This window comes from Dreissena polymorpha, chromosome 15 (genome assembly GCF_020536995.1).
Source record: "Dreissena polymorpha isolate Duluth1 chromosome 15, UMN_Dpol_1.0, whole genome shotgun sequence".
Taxonomy (NCBI): domain Eukaryota; kingdom Metazoa; phylum Mollusca; class Bivalvia; order Myida; family Dreissenidae; genus Dreissena; species Dreissena polymorpha.
The window spans coordinates 40,337,750-40,353,977 of record NC_068369.1 but is presented as its reverse complement, the minus strand read 5'-3'; the positions used below and the strand labels follow the sequence as shown (position 1 = coordinate 40,353,977).

The following is a 16,228-nucleotide window of genomic DNA, read 5'->3' as shown; positions in this document are numbered from 1 at the left end:
TTTTGTTCAATAATTAATAGTTTATGGTAGATTTCAAAAAAGTGATATTTCTAAGGACTTAAATTTCGTTGTAAGATTTTAGAAAATAATGATCCCAGTATAATGGAACGTAATAACCAGAATCCTTAATGTCTAGTCATTCTGTCTCTAAGATTTTTCTGGAAGATACTGTGGATTAATTTAATGTAGTTGACACCAATGATCAAATCAGGCAAAAACGTTTGGAAATGTAATTTGTGGATTCTTTATTATGTCTAAAGAAAGAATTTGGACGCAGATGTTTCTAAAACAGTTAATTTCGTGGTTAAGTGGACCCATGAAATACAAGAAAAAATTGTGTCCGACAAAAAATCACATGCCCCACAGAATTTTACCCAGCATGAAAAGCAGATGTCTGCCTACATAAAACCCAATATATGTATCAAATTTCTGTTGTATTTCAGATCATCTTGATGATTGGGTGTTTCTGCTTTGCCTTTGCCATCTATGAAACGTTTGAGTACATTCTGTGTTACAAAGAAGAAAAAAAGGAACAGTCAAGAACCAGGAAACTAATAATACGAGCACACAGACTTGCTCAAACTCATCTCTATGGTGATACACATGTAGAAACAACAGAAACCGCTGGTCTTCTGCAGAATGAATGCTCAAGCATAGAGCTGCAGGCTCTTATTAACTGTGACCTTGCTCAATATGACCTTGACCTTAGCACTGTAAGGTCAAACAGTGCCATAGAAGTTTTTGATTCTAGTCATGATGGGGTTTCTATGGAAACTGACAATGAAGAGGAAACGTCTTTTAATAGCAATGCACACAATTCATAGTATTTTATATTTATTTATTGTTTATGTACTGTTGAGTGATAATTGAATGTATCGACTTATCTGGGCTTTATAAGTTAAACTTTTCCTCAATTAGTGGTAAAGGCTTAGTTTCCATTCACTGACAATCACTTTCATAACCAATGGCTCTATAATAATCATGAATTGTATGCATGTGTTGTTGTTGTTGTTGTTTTTAAATTAGCTTAATTGCTATGCATGTGCAATAAAAAAAATGATGAGTCGATGATTTTGTAGAATAATTTGAAAGTTATTGACTTTTTTGGATGCAATTTGGTTTGTAAACATTATGACACTTTTAAAGACACCTTTTAATTAGTTTGTAGTGCCTATGTGTTTTGTGTAAGTGAATAAGGATAGTATAGTTTAGTGTGTATTAAGTAAACGTTTTGAACTGTATGTTATCTTTTTTTAACATGTAATTGGGTGATTAGAAATCCAACTTTTATATACATGTAATGTTTAGCTCAACAGTTAATATTTATAATAACATATTTGTGTTTTACTAGTTTTAAGTTTTATAATATTGTATTGATTAGATTTTTTACATGTGCCATGATGTTGATTAAACGTCAATATTCTTAATACTAAAGAATGTGCTTTTTGGAGGTGGATTGGTTATGTCTGGTTTTCAATAGTAGAGTTTGAAAATTTGAAGTTGCAGAACTTTGCTGTTTGTGTTTTAAGACAAGAGCTTTGATGTTGATACTACTAGCAGAATGTGTTTTTACCAAAAAGAGTCGGACGCTATTGTTTTGATGTAGGTTTTATATTTCCCCTTGCAATATGTGCTGTGATATGTTGAAGACATTTCTTTGTTTATTTGATATCACACTCCAAATCCATGTTATTTTGATACAATAAGGTGGGATGCATAAAACATTGCAATTGTCTGTTGGTATTTACACTGATTGGTTTGTCTATATATTGTGTGGTCTCAACTCCTATTTAAATGCTAGAAGCCTTTTGTTTGTGTCCAAACATGTGTAATTTGGATACTTGTGGTCTGTTACATTTGTTGATTTCTTGTTTCCTTTTTATACATGCCAGATAAACTGTGTAGATGTTGCAGTATTAATTTATTGTGGTAACATGTTTTAATTCAATCTAGTCTTCCAACACAAATTTTAGGTGTACATGTATTGTCATCATGGTATGTGCTTATAATTTATTTTCATGTAGATTTTTCATTTAAAACGTTTACTTTACTGGTATAATAGGTTTGATTTTTTGAAGAAATCGTATGCATCTTGAAGTGATGCGTCTTCCCTGCAATGAATATAACAATCAATATCAAAATGAAAGTGATGTTTTTATCTATAATATGCCATTTAAGAATGTATTGAACTATTTTCTTTGTACAGGGGCTGTGGTTTGACTTGGTGCCTAGCAATATGTTGTTTTAGAACTTCATGTAGATTGTTTTAAAGGTTTGACTTAATTTGCTTGTAATGATTTTTATCTAGTCCTCTTTATTTAAGTATCTAGTCCATTTCTTTATTAAAATACATATATTGTTTTTAACAGAAATACATGATTTGGTGTGAAATTTCACCACATTTCTGAGTTTTCTTTGTCTTGTTTTGTTAAAATAATATGACATCAGAACAGACACTGGTGGGTTAAGCATCATTTTAAAAGCAGTTACCATGTGCAGTTTATTAAAATGAAGCCCCTATTTAAATGCATACTACATGTTAAACCTTTTACATTAAATATAGATACATTTGGAAAGTACACATATACTTCATGCATGTGAGACATGAGGGCTATGTCCTGGAACTGTCTGGTGCTATATGCATGTGAGACATGAGGGCTATGTCCTGGAACTGTCTGGTGCTATATGCATGTGAGACATGAGGGCTATGTCCTGGAACTGTCTGTTGCTATGTGCATGTGAGACATGAGGGCTATGTCCTGGAACTGTCTGGTGCTATGTGCATGTGAGACATGAGGGCTATGTCCTGGAACTGTCTGGTGCTATATGCATGTGAGACATGAGGGCTATGTCCTGGAACTGTCTGGTGCTATATGCATGTGAGACATGAGGGCTATGTCCTGGAACTGTCTGGTGCTATATGCATGTGAGACATGAGGGCTATGTCCTGGAACTGTCTGTTGCTATGTGCATGTGAGACATGAGGGCTATGTCCTGGAACTGTCTGGTGCTATGTGCATGTGAGACATGAGGGCTATGTCCTGGAACTGTCTGGTGCTATATGCATGTGAGACATGAGGGCTATGTCCTGGAACTGTCTGGTGCTATATGCATGTGAGACATGAGGGCTATGTCCTGGAACTGTCTGGTGCTATATGCATGTGAGACATGAGGGCTATGTCCTGGAACTGTCTGTTGCTATGTGCATGTGAGACATGAGGGCTATGTCCTGGAACTGTCTGGTGCTATGTGCATGTGAGACATGAGGGCTATGTCCTGGAACTGTCTGTTGCTATATGCATGTGAGACATGAGGGCTATGTCCTGGAACTGTCTGGTGCTATATGCATGTGAGACATGAGGGCTATGTCCTGGAACTGTCTGGTGCTATGTGCGTTGTAGAAAGTTGCAATGAATTGGTAAATATGGTAGAAAACATCCCTCACAAATTGTTTTTAACTCACATATTTTGGTGAAAATTTTCTACAGCTATTAGTTGTACCTTACACACATGTTGTAATGTTTTAGGATTATCGATTTGTGTAATATTTGAGTGAACTGTATTAAAATTATTGTAGGTGCTTTGAAATCTAAGAAATAACTGGTAACAGTCAAGCAGCTTACATATTTTCAGATGCCACTCATGCATATTATATTCAACATTCAGATTAGAAAAACTGTATTTGCAGCAAGTGTTTTCTGTTTAAAAAATCAATAAAATCATACAATTTACTATAAAGCGCGTGTATTATTGGATAAAGAGGAAGTTTTTTGTGTTTATTGACCATACAACAATATGTGTTTAGCCATTGGCAAGTAAGAAAGTAATTGTGCGTTCTTGTAAAAGCACTCTTATACCCTAAACAATGCTTGGCAGACCTTTATGTAAGTATCCATAGCTGATAATAAATTTGATATGGTATCGTAATTGTAATTTACCAAACAAAGATAAAAACTTGTCATTGATACATTTATTGTGTTTTGACTGTCACATTTGAGCTGATGTAAATTAAAAGTAGGCATCTTATGGAATTAAATGAATTAAATATATATATATATATATATATATATATATATATATATATATATATATATATACATATATATATATATGCAGCTTTAGTGAGGCATTGAAACAAATAATAAAAGCATAAAATAAAAAAATAAAAAGAACAAGAGATGATACTACTTCTTAAGCATGGTAGTTGTATAATTTTGTTCTGCCAAACCTAATTTTCTATAATAAGCAGACAGCCAAAAGTATCACAGTCAGTGTCTCAGTCCTGATCTATATTTCGTTGTGCATGTATACATTTTTTATCAGATAACAGTTGTATAATGTATAACTATAATAGTATTGTATGACTACTGGAATAACAATAGCCCTTTTTCATACACCAAACAAAATATACAATATTAACTAGAAAATGTGAGGGTTTCCTTAGCAAAAATACAGATACTTCTGGATAATAATTCTGTGCAACATAATTTAACATGGTTTTATTGTACACTTTTACTTGAAACATACTATTATAATAAAAAAATGGTTTACCATATATTTTTTACTTTAAACAGTCTTCTTTGGAAATGCCTTTATCTTTAAACACGAGAGTTTACCTCCATACCTTATATTGTGAAGCAACCTTACATGCACTACAGTGGAAAAACCTCTTTTGCAAACATGCAAAAAAGTCTATTTAATCCACCATAAACTATTGCACCATGTCACAACTTATATTGGTCATTGTCTTTCCAAATTGGTGGTGATTGTGTCATCGCGTTTACAAATTGGTGGTGTTTCCAAATTGGTGGTGATTTTATATTTTCTGTACATTTGTGGATGAATTAATAGTCCCTTAATCGTACTAAATTTCCAAATTTTGTTTGAGATATGTTAAAAAACTGATAAAACCTTATCAATTCCTAGGTTTCAGAATTTTAAAAAAGCACTTCCAGTCCTTAGCACCACCTATAAAGTTAGTATCATTTGCTCGTGTATTAATGCATCTCCAAAAAGAGATTGCGCCAGTGATTATAGGCCATGACAAATGCTTAACAGCATTTTGTGTAAAATGTTTTTATCATATGGAATGAAGTGACCATATGTACCAGGTAACGAATAGTAGAGAGTGGATTTTATTTAAATCAAATTTTGTTAGTTTAAAGGCTTTAAAATTTCAGTATTGCCGATAGATCGTATCGCTGTATCGGAGTAGAGAGTGAAAATGTGCACACTGAATGCTTTTTTAACTAGGAAGTAGGGAACTTAAATGTTATAAATTAGCAAGAAATTGAAAAGGGGGTTTAATGCATGTACGTAAAGTATCGTCCCAGATTAGCCTGTGCAGTCCGCACAGTCTAACCAGGGACGACATTTTCCGCTTTTATTGTATTTTCGGTTTAAAGAAGGACTCTTCTTTAAAAAAATCCAGTGTACAGTAGGCGGAAAGTGTTTATTCCATCTAAGTAAACACCGACAGCTTGTCACATTTTTTTTATCGAAAATGAGGACGAAACAAGTGATTATTCCGATTTGCATTGATCACCATCGACATTTTGATCATTTTTGCTGTTACGTTTTGCTCTTTTAAAAAAATGCACATTCAAGCGAGATTATACAATTTTTATATGTGTTGAATCGTAATATATTGATACAAATATGTTATAATAACACACAATATGCAAGAAAAATGATACATTTAAGATGAATTTCATAAAATGCAGCAAATACAAATTAGCGCCATGAGCCGATTGTGACGAAGATAATTCGTACATATTTTCCTACAATAACCGATGCATTCGTCTTTTTAGTAAGTGTTCGTGTGTCGTATGAATCGATATCACTGCAGGAATTTCAAATGAACCGTTAAACTAAATTTAGATTCACATCGTTCATGCATGATATACATGCTGGCGTATTTAGCTGTACAGCCCTTTGATTTCAGAATTAAATATCTGGCTTATTTAGCATTTTTCGACGCATGTTCCCTTTAACTTTTATTTTAGTTTATATTGAAATTTATGTAGAATAAGTTGTTTACACATTTTATATTAATTAATTAATATTTGACAAGATCGTATATACCCGCTTTAAAATAACAGGAAATCCGATTTTTACAGCTCCTGGTACGCTGAAGAAAGTTATAAGCGTCTGCTGTTCAAAGTCACATGAATGCCGTGTGGTTAAAAACTTTTGTTTAAGTTTTTCTGTTTTCGTTGAACAGTGTGGGAAATAGATCATCCTGTATTGACGTGCTGTTAATATGTGTTTCTCCCTGCTGTTATTCTGAAAATTGAAATTCCTCTACGTTACGGCGGAATCTCCGCGTAACGGAAACAAGAAATATCTTTAAAAAAGATATACGGCGTTGATTGTGGTCGATGTTTATGAACGATCAAAAGTTATCTCTATGAGATAAAAAGTAGCGGATGCCTTTTTTCTGCGCAGTTGTTAGCTACATCATAAGCAAATCAATTACGGGGTGTTGCGCCAGATTTCGTGGCTTATTTTGCTTTATGTGATATTATTACTCAGATATCTATATTTACAGAATAGAAAAACACAAGAAACATGAAAATAAACGAGTGCATATAGGTCAGCCGGCAATACTCGAATCTTATTTAATTGCATAATTATAGTATAGCGAATTATTGTGGTCATGCTTAATAAACTGGTCTAAATGGATAAATATTTCTAATTAATTTTATCAAAATTGGTCCTTATCATGCAAATTTTGAAACCATATTAAAAATCGATGATTGACATACCACAATAATATCGCCGAATATCTTTATTTAGTATCTTTCTGATCAAAACAGACTTCAAGTGCACAAAGTTTACGAGACGGCGTTTATATAAAGATTTCTGCAACTGACCGCAAACTGACCTTGATACCTTGCGGATTGGAATGCAATGCATTACAGTCACTACGTTATTGTCAGTAAGACACAATGATCGCAACCCCTTTTGCGAACTCCGGTGATGAACTGTATATAAACTCTGACTTTCACAAAATGACCGCGTATTGACCCGAAACCTCGCGGGTTGAAATGCAATGCAAGTAAGTACTAAATATGACAACATAGCCTTTAGTTAAACGCTTTTGCGCTGGTAATTCTCTGAAAATAAAAGGTGAACGCACAAACTGTATTTATGTCGAAAATTGATTGTAAAACTGTTCTATCTATTGGGCCTTTTCATTAGAGATAAAATTGTTTCATGCAGTAAAACAGTGTTACAAAGACGCGGATATGTTTCCAATGTTCTGGTGTTATACTCAAATCAGCCAATGGAATAAATGAAGTGTATTCATTAGTACCTAGCCGCGGGAAATTTTATTTGAGTATTATTGGACACTTACAAAGGTCAAGTCAGGGTGAAAAGCTGGCTTATTCAGCTTACGCCGAATTTCCACTCAAACAATACCCCACGCCCCTACCCAGAATCCCTTCACCCCCCACCCCCCTCCCCCTAACCCCCCCCCCAATTTTTTTTTTCTTGTTTTTTTTAACATCATCTAATAAATTACCCCCCCCCCCCCCACATTATACCCCCTCTCACCCCCACCCCCCCCCATTTTTTTTTCTTTTTGTTCCTTTTTTTATTTTTGAAAGATCGTATAATAAATGACCACACCCTACATTATACCAACTCTCAACCCCCCCCCCCCCCACCCCCCCACCCCCCCAAAAAAATAATCTTTTTTCCATTTTTATTTTTGAAAGATCGTCTAATAAATTATTGAATATGAACAATTTTCCATGATGGCTTATGTTATACTGTCAAGCACTCGAATAGTCGAGTGCGCTGTCCTCTGACAGCTTAGTTACCCGTTGTTTATTATAATGCATACACATACTAAATAAATTAAAAAAATCCGACAAAACGTCTTCTTAGAAAAAAGATTGTTCGACTATGTATAAAATTTGTATGTGCGTCACTCGTCAACTCGTCTTATCATCCACACGAAAACAAATGTGGGCACGCCTTCCACGAATGTCCTTTTTCCATTCAAACGTACCATCACGCGACATGTCACCCAATATTTACCTAAAAAATTATATATAAATCAGCTTTCACTCTTTTTTGCACACGGGAGTTGCCCAGAGGCTGTACTATACTACATTAAGAACATATTGATACGCAACAAAAACGCTTATTTATGGAATATATTTTTCGACTTGAAAAATGGTGTCATGTTATTGTGTGCACGACATTAATTTGTTATTCAAGACATGTTGAAATAACCTGTGCTTGCCACTACCAAGCGACAACACTACAATCCGTCATTAAAAACGCTATTATCTTACGAACTTATGTATTATATGCAAATCAAATGCTTAACGTACGACAAAAATCTATTTCATGGACGTTCGTATTAAACGCACCGCGGTAAATACATACATTCCGACACGTTCGATTGCTGGTTGCTTAAGAACATCTGATTGTCAAGAGTGTATCGATACTTAACTCAACCAAACATATTTTTCAGTTGCTGTTGTTTATCGGATCCCGATGTTTACAATCCAATGCCTGTATACAGTAAATGCAACAAACACGTTGCTCTTCAGTCAGTATCGATAACAACCTACAACATACAGCATGTATACAACAATTTTCTTCGTTTTATGCATACCTTCGGTAAGCAAATAAAAGTTATAAAAGTTTGGCATTCATGTATGAGTCGTGTTCTGAGAAAACTGGGCACAATGCATGTCATAATGAATGCGGACTGCACAGGCTAATCTGGGACGACACTTTACGCACATGCATTATTCCCAGTTTTCTCAAAACGCGACTCGTATATAGAAACACTTCAATTAGTAAAGGTAGTAGTTTAATAGAGTAAGAGTGTTTTAGTCTTGAATCAATGTATACACGAATATAGATTTTCGACAATGTTTGCGGTACCGAGTTTATTTAAGATGTGAAAAACAGAGATTAAATTGTATTGTATTTTTTAACATAACCATTATACACTACTGTATAGCAAATGGAACTATTTATATAAAGTTAATATTTGATGCTTATCATATATTGTATGTGTTCCGTATTTAAGCTCGTTTACATTACCCACAAATAAGTTAAAGCAGAATTTCTAGACAGTTTTGGACAGTATTTGTCTATAAACATAATTCAGCCATTTATTTTTCATAAATTTACATTATTATTGTGTCAACAGATGGCGTTGTGCTACGACGTGTGCACTCCCGGGGATGACTCGACCTGTCCGGTGGGGCAGTGCTGTTTAAAAGAGGTACGGTAATGCATGATTTTCAACCAAACTACATTTTATACCGCAGTAACTATAGATAATCAAAGCGCCGAAGGAACTGCTGCATTTGTTCACTATTCCGTTAGATTTGCCACATAATTCTTTTAAAAATGTACTGTTTATAGCAAACCATATACAAATCATGAAGGATTAAACTATTTTTTCGGGATGTTTAAATGATAAATAAGTATTTGGATAAATACTTGCACATAAATGTTATTATTAAGAATTATTTATAATAAAGAAGAACGAACTGATTTATTTAAAATATTTCAAATCGCTATGAATAAATCAAACCAACACCTTTTACAGTTTTATGATTGTATTTATCTAGATAATGGTGTACATTGGCTGGGACACGGGACCCCCCTTCAGGATCTCCTGCAAACCCTTCCCACAGCGCGGGGAGTCGTGTTACCCTGAACCGTATAAAGGAGGGTTTTGTCCGTGTGCCCCCGGCCTCACGTGCGGGAATGTCCGAATACTTGGACATTGTGAGTGATCTGTAAATGAAAAAATAAATTATAATGAATAAATTAAAAAAGTAGTTTTGTACATAATTGTTGATGGATGTACGAAGAGATAGGGAGAGTATGGGTATAAGAAAATCAATTTGAAGACGAAGATGGAGAGAGGTTTATGAGAATAAAGACTACCACGACCAATAACCGATGATAGTGGGCTCTTAGAGCCATGTTAAGTGGACGGAATTGTAAATATATGGGGAATACGTTGCATGAAGCGCAGATAAATTTGTGTGGAGCAGAGTTTTTATCGAGTGCACCGCGAATTTCGCATATGGCAATCGGCCAATATTTGGCGGCGAAGCTTTGAGAGAATGGTAAAATGTTGTGATAAAACACGAAAGCTCACATACACAATGATCTCTGATAAACATATATGATTATATAGACACAAAACTCACATATGCAATGAGCTATTTAATATATATATATATATAATTATATAGACACAGCTGTAGGAAAATACACGTTCCATTTACCGTTGGACTGTAAACATCGGGATCCAATAAAAAAGCAACTGAAAAGTATGTTTGATTGAGTTAAGTAAATATTCACTCTTGAAAATCAGTTGTTCTTAAGCAACCAGCAATCGAACGTGTCGGAACGTATGTATTTACCGCGGTGCGTTTAATACGAACGTCCATGAAGTAGATCTGTGGTTTTACATAGTGATAGATTGTCCGCTGTTTTTGTCGTACGTTAAAGGGGCCTTTTCAAAGATTTTGGCATTTTTTTAACTTACTCATTAAATGCTTTATATTGATAAATGTAAACATTGGATCGTAAAAGCTCCAGTAAAAAATCAAGAAAAAAAAATAAAAAAAGGAAAAGAACATTGCCCGGAGCAGGTTTCGAACCAGTGACCCCTGGAGTCCTGCCAAATCCTGAAGTAAAAACGCTTTAACCTACTGAGCTATTCCGCCAAGTACACATTTTTGACGTATTTTATACCTTATATAAGCAATCTTCGTAGTTTCACAAAATTTAACGACAAAAACAGAACTCTCCAAATTATTCAATCGTTTCGCGTTGCAACGCTTTATAATTTTTAGGTTTTAAAATCGTCAAAAGATGCATATAATGGCTATATTAGAGCATGGTTAATGTTCAGTATTACTGTTTCCTCACAAATATCATAACTGAAACGAAAACTTACGAATCTGAAACATTTTTTTCGGCGTAAGCTGTATTAAGCCAGCTTTTCACCCTGACTTGACCTTTGTAAGTGTCCAATAATACTCAAATAAAATTTCCCGCGGCTAGGTACGAATGAATACACGTCATTTATTCCATTGGCTGATTTGAGTATAACACCAGAACATTGGAAACATATCCGCGTCTTTGTAACACTGTTTTACTGCATGAAACAATTTTATCTCTAATGAAAAGGCTCAATAGATAGAACAGTTTTACAATCAATTTTCGACATAAATACAATTTGTGCGTTCACCTTTTATTTTCAGAGAATTACCATCGCAAAAGCGTTTATACTAAAGGCTATGTTGTCATATTTAGTACTTACTTGCATTGCATTTCAACTCGCGAGGTTTCGGGTCAATTCGCGGCCATTTGTGAAAGTCAGAGTTTATATACAGTTTATCACCGGAGTTCGCAGAAGGGGTTGCGATCATTGTGTTACACCGGTCTTACTGACAATAACGTAGTGACTGTAATGCATTGCATTCCAATCCGCAAGGTATCAAGGTCAGTTTGCGGTCAGTTGCAGAAATCTTTATATAAACGCCGTCTCGTAAACTTTGTGCACTTGAAGTCTGTTTTGATCAGAAAGATACTAAATAAAGATATTCGGCGATATTATTGTGGTATGTCAATCATCGATTTTTAATATGGTTTCAACATTTGCATGATAAGGACCAATTTTGATAAAATTAATTAGAAATATTTATCCATTTAGACCAGTTTATTAAGCTTGAGCACAATAATTCACTATACTATAATTATGCAATTAAATAAGATTCGAGTATTGCCGGCTGTCCTATATGCACTCGTTTATTTTCATGTTTCTTGTGTTTTTCTATTCTGTAAATATAGATATCTGAGTAATAATATCACATAAAGCAAAATAAGCCACGAAATCTGGCGCAACACCCCGTAATTGATTTGCTTATGATGTAGCTAAGAACTGCGCAGAAAAAAGGCATCCGCTACTTTTTATCTCATAGGGATAACTTTTGATCGTTCATAAACATCGACCACAATCAACGCCGTATATCTTTTTTAAATATATTTCTTGTTTCAATTTTGTCAATTTACCAAAGCGTGAAAAGATCCCTTTAAGCATTTGATTTGCATATTATACCTAGGATTTCGTAAGATAATAGCGTTTTTAATGACGGAGTGTAGCGTTGTCGCTTGGTAGTGACAAGCACAGGTTATTTCGACATGTCTTGAATAACAAATTGATGTCGTACACACAATTACATGACACCATTGTTCAAGACGAAAAATATATCCCATAAATTAGCGTTTTTGTTGCGTATCAATATGTTCTTAATGTAGTATAGTACAGTCCCTGGGCACAGGTTATTTCGACATGTCTTGAATAACATATTGATATCGTACACACAATAACATGACACCATTTTTCAAGTCGAAAAATATATCCCATAAATTAGCGTTTGTGTTACGTATCACTATGTTCTTAATGTAGTATGGAGAAACCGATCACTGATTAATTGGTTAACTAGTTTGTATGATTTATGTTTTATGTGATTGCATGTACCATTTTGTGTAAAACTATTCCGCTAAGTTCATAAAGGTGCTTTTATTTGCAATAAATATTTTAACTAAAGTGTCTCCTCTTTAAAATTTTCCGAGTTAGGGTGACTTAAAGCAGCATCAAACCGTCAGCCGTATGATATATACACAAGAAGTGAAAATTCAGCTGCATCAGCAGGAGAGAAAAAACTTGCTATACAACGCGGTCATTCAATTATGGCAAGTAACAAATTGCCAAACAGTGAGACACAAACAAAGCACTTGATATGACACACACTTACTGCCAGTGAAATGGTATATATTTTACTACGGTAATAAAAAGTCGTACTCCTTTGTTAAATACACTTTGTCTTAAATTGTTATATTATATTTTGTTATAACCCATACGTTGTAATATATAGACACATGACAATATTTTGAATGATATTTTGTGTATTAAGACGATGTACATTTGTATAGGTCTTAATAAATTGTCTATTCTGTTCTGTTCTACATACAACTTAACCTCATAACAGCACCATTCAAATTAATTAGCAATTGAAGAGAATTCGTTTCAATTTAATTAATTCTTAATTACTCAATGGTTTTATACAGATCAGAGCACCAGAACCGTAACTTTCTAAGGCTCGATGACATGACACCAAATTAAGTATAAACTACATCTCGTCTATATTAAAAAGGTTAAGATACATAACACCATAGAGTTTTTCTATTCATATCATCGTCGTGCAGTGCCGCAAGAAGCCACAATAAGATTTAAAGGTCAAACAACAAAGCTTGGTTGTGAATGTTTGTCTTAAGCCACATAAATACTGTATCATGCTATCAGTCAGGTCACTGTGGCGTGGTGGGTATGGTGTCTACCTAGCTATCAGTCAGGTCACTGTGGCGTGGTGGGTATGGTGTCTACCTAGATATCAGTCAGGTCACTGTGGCGTGGTGGGTATGGTGTCTACCTAGATATCAGTCAGGTCACTGTGGCGTGGTGGGTATGGTGTCTACCTAGCTATCAGTCAGGTAACTGTGGCGTGGTGGGTATGGTGTCTACCTAGCTATCAGTCAGGTCACTGAAGCGTGGTGGGTATGGTGTCTACCTAGCTATCAGTCAGGTCACTGTGGCGTGGTGGGTATGGTGTCTACCTAGCTATCAGTCAGGTCACTGTGGCGTGGTGGGTATGGTGTCTACCTAGCTATCAGTCAGGTCACTGTGGCGTGGTGGGTATGGTGTCTACCTAGCTATCAGTCAGGTCACTGTGGCGTGGTGGGTATGGTGTCTACCTAGATATCAGTCAGGTAACTATGGCTTTTTGGGTATGGTGTCTACCTAGATATCAGTCAGGTCATTGTGGCGTGGTGGGTATGGTGTCTACCTAGCTATCAGTCAGGTAACTGTGGCGTGGTGGGTATGGTGTCTACCTAGCTATCAGTCAGGTCACTTTGGCGTGGTGGGTATGGTGTCTACCTAGCTATCAGTCAGGTAACTGTGGCGTGGTGGGTATGGTGTCTACCTAGCTATCAGTCAGGTCACTGTGGCGTGGTGGGTATGGTGTCTACCTAGATATCAGTCAGGTCACTGTGGCGTGGTGGGTATGGTGTCTACCTAGCTATCAGTCAGGTCACTGTGGCGTGGTGGGTATGGTGTCTACCTAGCTATCAGTCAGGTCACTGTGGCGTGGTGGGTATGGTGTCTACCTTGCTATCAGTCAGGTCACTATGACGTGGTGGGTATGGTGTCTACCTAGCTATCAGTCAGGTCACTGTGGCGTGGTGGGTATGGTGTCTATCTAGCTATCAGTCAGGTCACTGTGGCGTGGTGGGTATGGTGTCTACCTAGATATCAGTCAGGTCACTGTGACGTGGTGGGTATGGTGTCTACCTAGCTATCAGTCAGGTCACTGTGGCGTTGTGGGTATGGTGTCTATCTAGCTATCAAGGTCCTGGGTTTGATTCCCACTAATGCAGTGTTCTCAGGTCATCCAGCTCTTGGACTACTTAGGTGTCTCAATAATCCTAATATTGTAATCGAGCAATAAAACAGGATTTAACTAAACTATTTGCTTAACTATTTTTTCTTTTTAAACTCTTGACCAACTTCAGCAAGGCTTTCTACTGCAAAAACTGTGCTTAATGTTAATATTTCACAGCTTTTTTGCAATTTAAGCATTAAATGCCGAAAAGAATTATTGGAATATTACACTAGTACGTTATGAAAAAATGTATCATTTGTGTTGGCTTGGGGTAAACTATGATGTCACGTAAACAGGTAGGTGAATACCATTCAAAGGTACAACAGACTACCATACATTTATATTCTATATCTCCCACACTTTGTGTGTTCTCAGCAGTCACACAGCACTTGAACTAACAAATAAGCTTTTTGAAACAAGAAACACAGTCTTGTTTTTGTGTCGCCTGACTATGGTCAGGGGACATATAGGTGTTACATTTTGGCGGTGTCACACTTTTCGAAAAAGGCTCATAACTTTTGTGTCCCTTCAGATATTGCTTTCATATTTGGTATGCATGTGAATCTGGACAACACCTTTCCATGCGCATACAATTTTTGACCCCTGTGACCTTGACCTTACGGTCCGCGTTTGGATTTCGAAATCTGCGACCGCGACCCCAAAAAGGTTCATAACTAGTAGGTCTTGAGCTTTACTTTAAAAAAAAAATAAATAATAATAAACGATTTGATATTTGTGAACGTTGACAGTTATAAAGATGTAGGTGAACTTACTTTCAACAGCCACCACAAACCTGTGATGATAGCAGTTTAAAATTGAAGCAAATTCACAAATTATAGCACAAAGGAGGGCATAATGTGTTTGGTCTGTCTGTGTGTTTTTGTCTGTTTGCTATTAGATTAACAATATTCATACAACATTATTTTGGTCATTCATTAAACTAGAGGCCCAAGATGGCCCTAGTTTGCTCACCTTTTTTACAAGGCCTTGTTCATTGCTTAGTTGAAAATTCAGTACTCTAGAGCATATTAGATTGGTTCTCTTCTGTTTACTTTTGCAGTGTGAGCACATGATTAATTCTGATCGAATACTGTCTATTTGCATGGGTTTTTTGCATGCAAACATTTGCAAGTCGTGCTAATTCTACATGTGTTTACAAGGTTTTTGTAAGATTTGGACCTTGTAACCAAGATTTTGACCCCACGTGACCCAATGTCAAACTTTGCATAGATATCATCAAGAACAAGATGTGTTTGTGAAACACAATGTCCCCCTATATGACGTTTGACCTTGAAGATGGCCTTGACCTTGACCCTTCACCACTCAAAATGTGCAGCTCCTTGAGATACACACGCATTTTAAATATAAAATTGCTAGCTTCAATATTGCAGAAGTGACATTACATGAGCAATTTTGACCCATATATTTGACCTTGAAGGATGACCTTGACCTTTCACCACTCAAAATGTGCAGCTCCATGAGATACACATGCATGCCAAATATCAAGTTGCTATCTTCCATATTGCAAAAGTATTCATAAAATGAGCGATTTGGGCCACATATATTTGACCTCTGACCTTGAAGGATGACCTTGACCTTTCACCACTCAAAATGTGCAGCTCCATGAGGTACACATGCATGCCAAATATCAAGTTGCTATCTTCAATATTGCAAAAGTATTCATAACATAAGCGATTTGGGCCATATATATTTGACCTCTGACC

The 16,228-nt window shown here is 35.8% G+C and overlaps 1 protein-coding gene across 4 annotated transcripts in view; it reads left to right on the top strand.

Annotated features, from left to right (window-relative positions):
* The window catches only part of LOC127859820 (proprotein convertase subtilisin/kexin type 7-like), a 39,314-nt gene extending 35,288 nt beyond the window's left edge, over nt 1-4,026 (top strand). For all 4 annotated transcript variants that reach the window (XM_052397326.1, XM_052397325.1, XM_052397323.1 and 1 more), the window contains one exon: nt 444-4,026. In XM_052397326.1, coding sequence (XP_052253286.1) covers nt 444-824 — 381 coding nt within the window. In that variant the 3' untranslated portion in view covers nt 825-4,026. The remainder of the gene's footprint in view (nt 1-443) is intronic.
* Nucleotides 4,027-16,228: the final 12,202 nt, after the last annotated feature.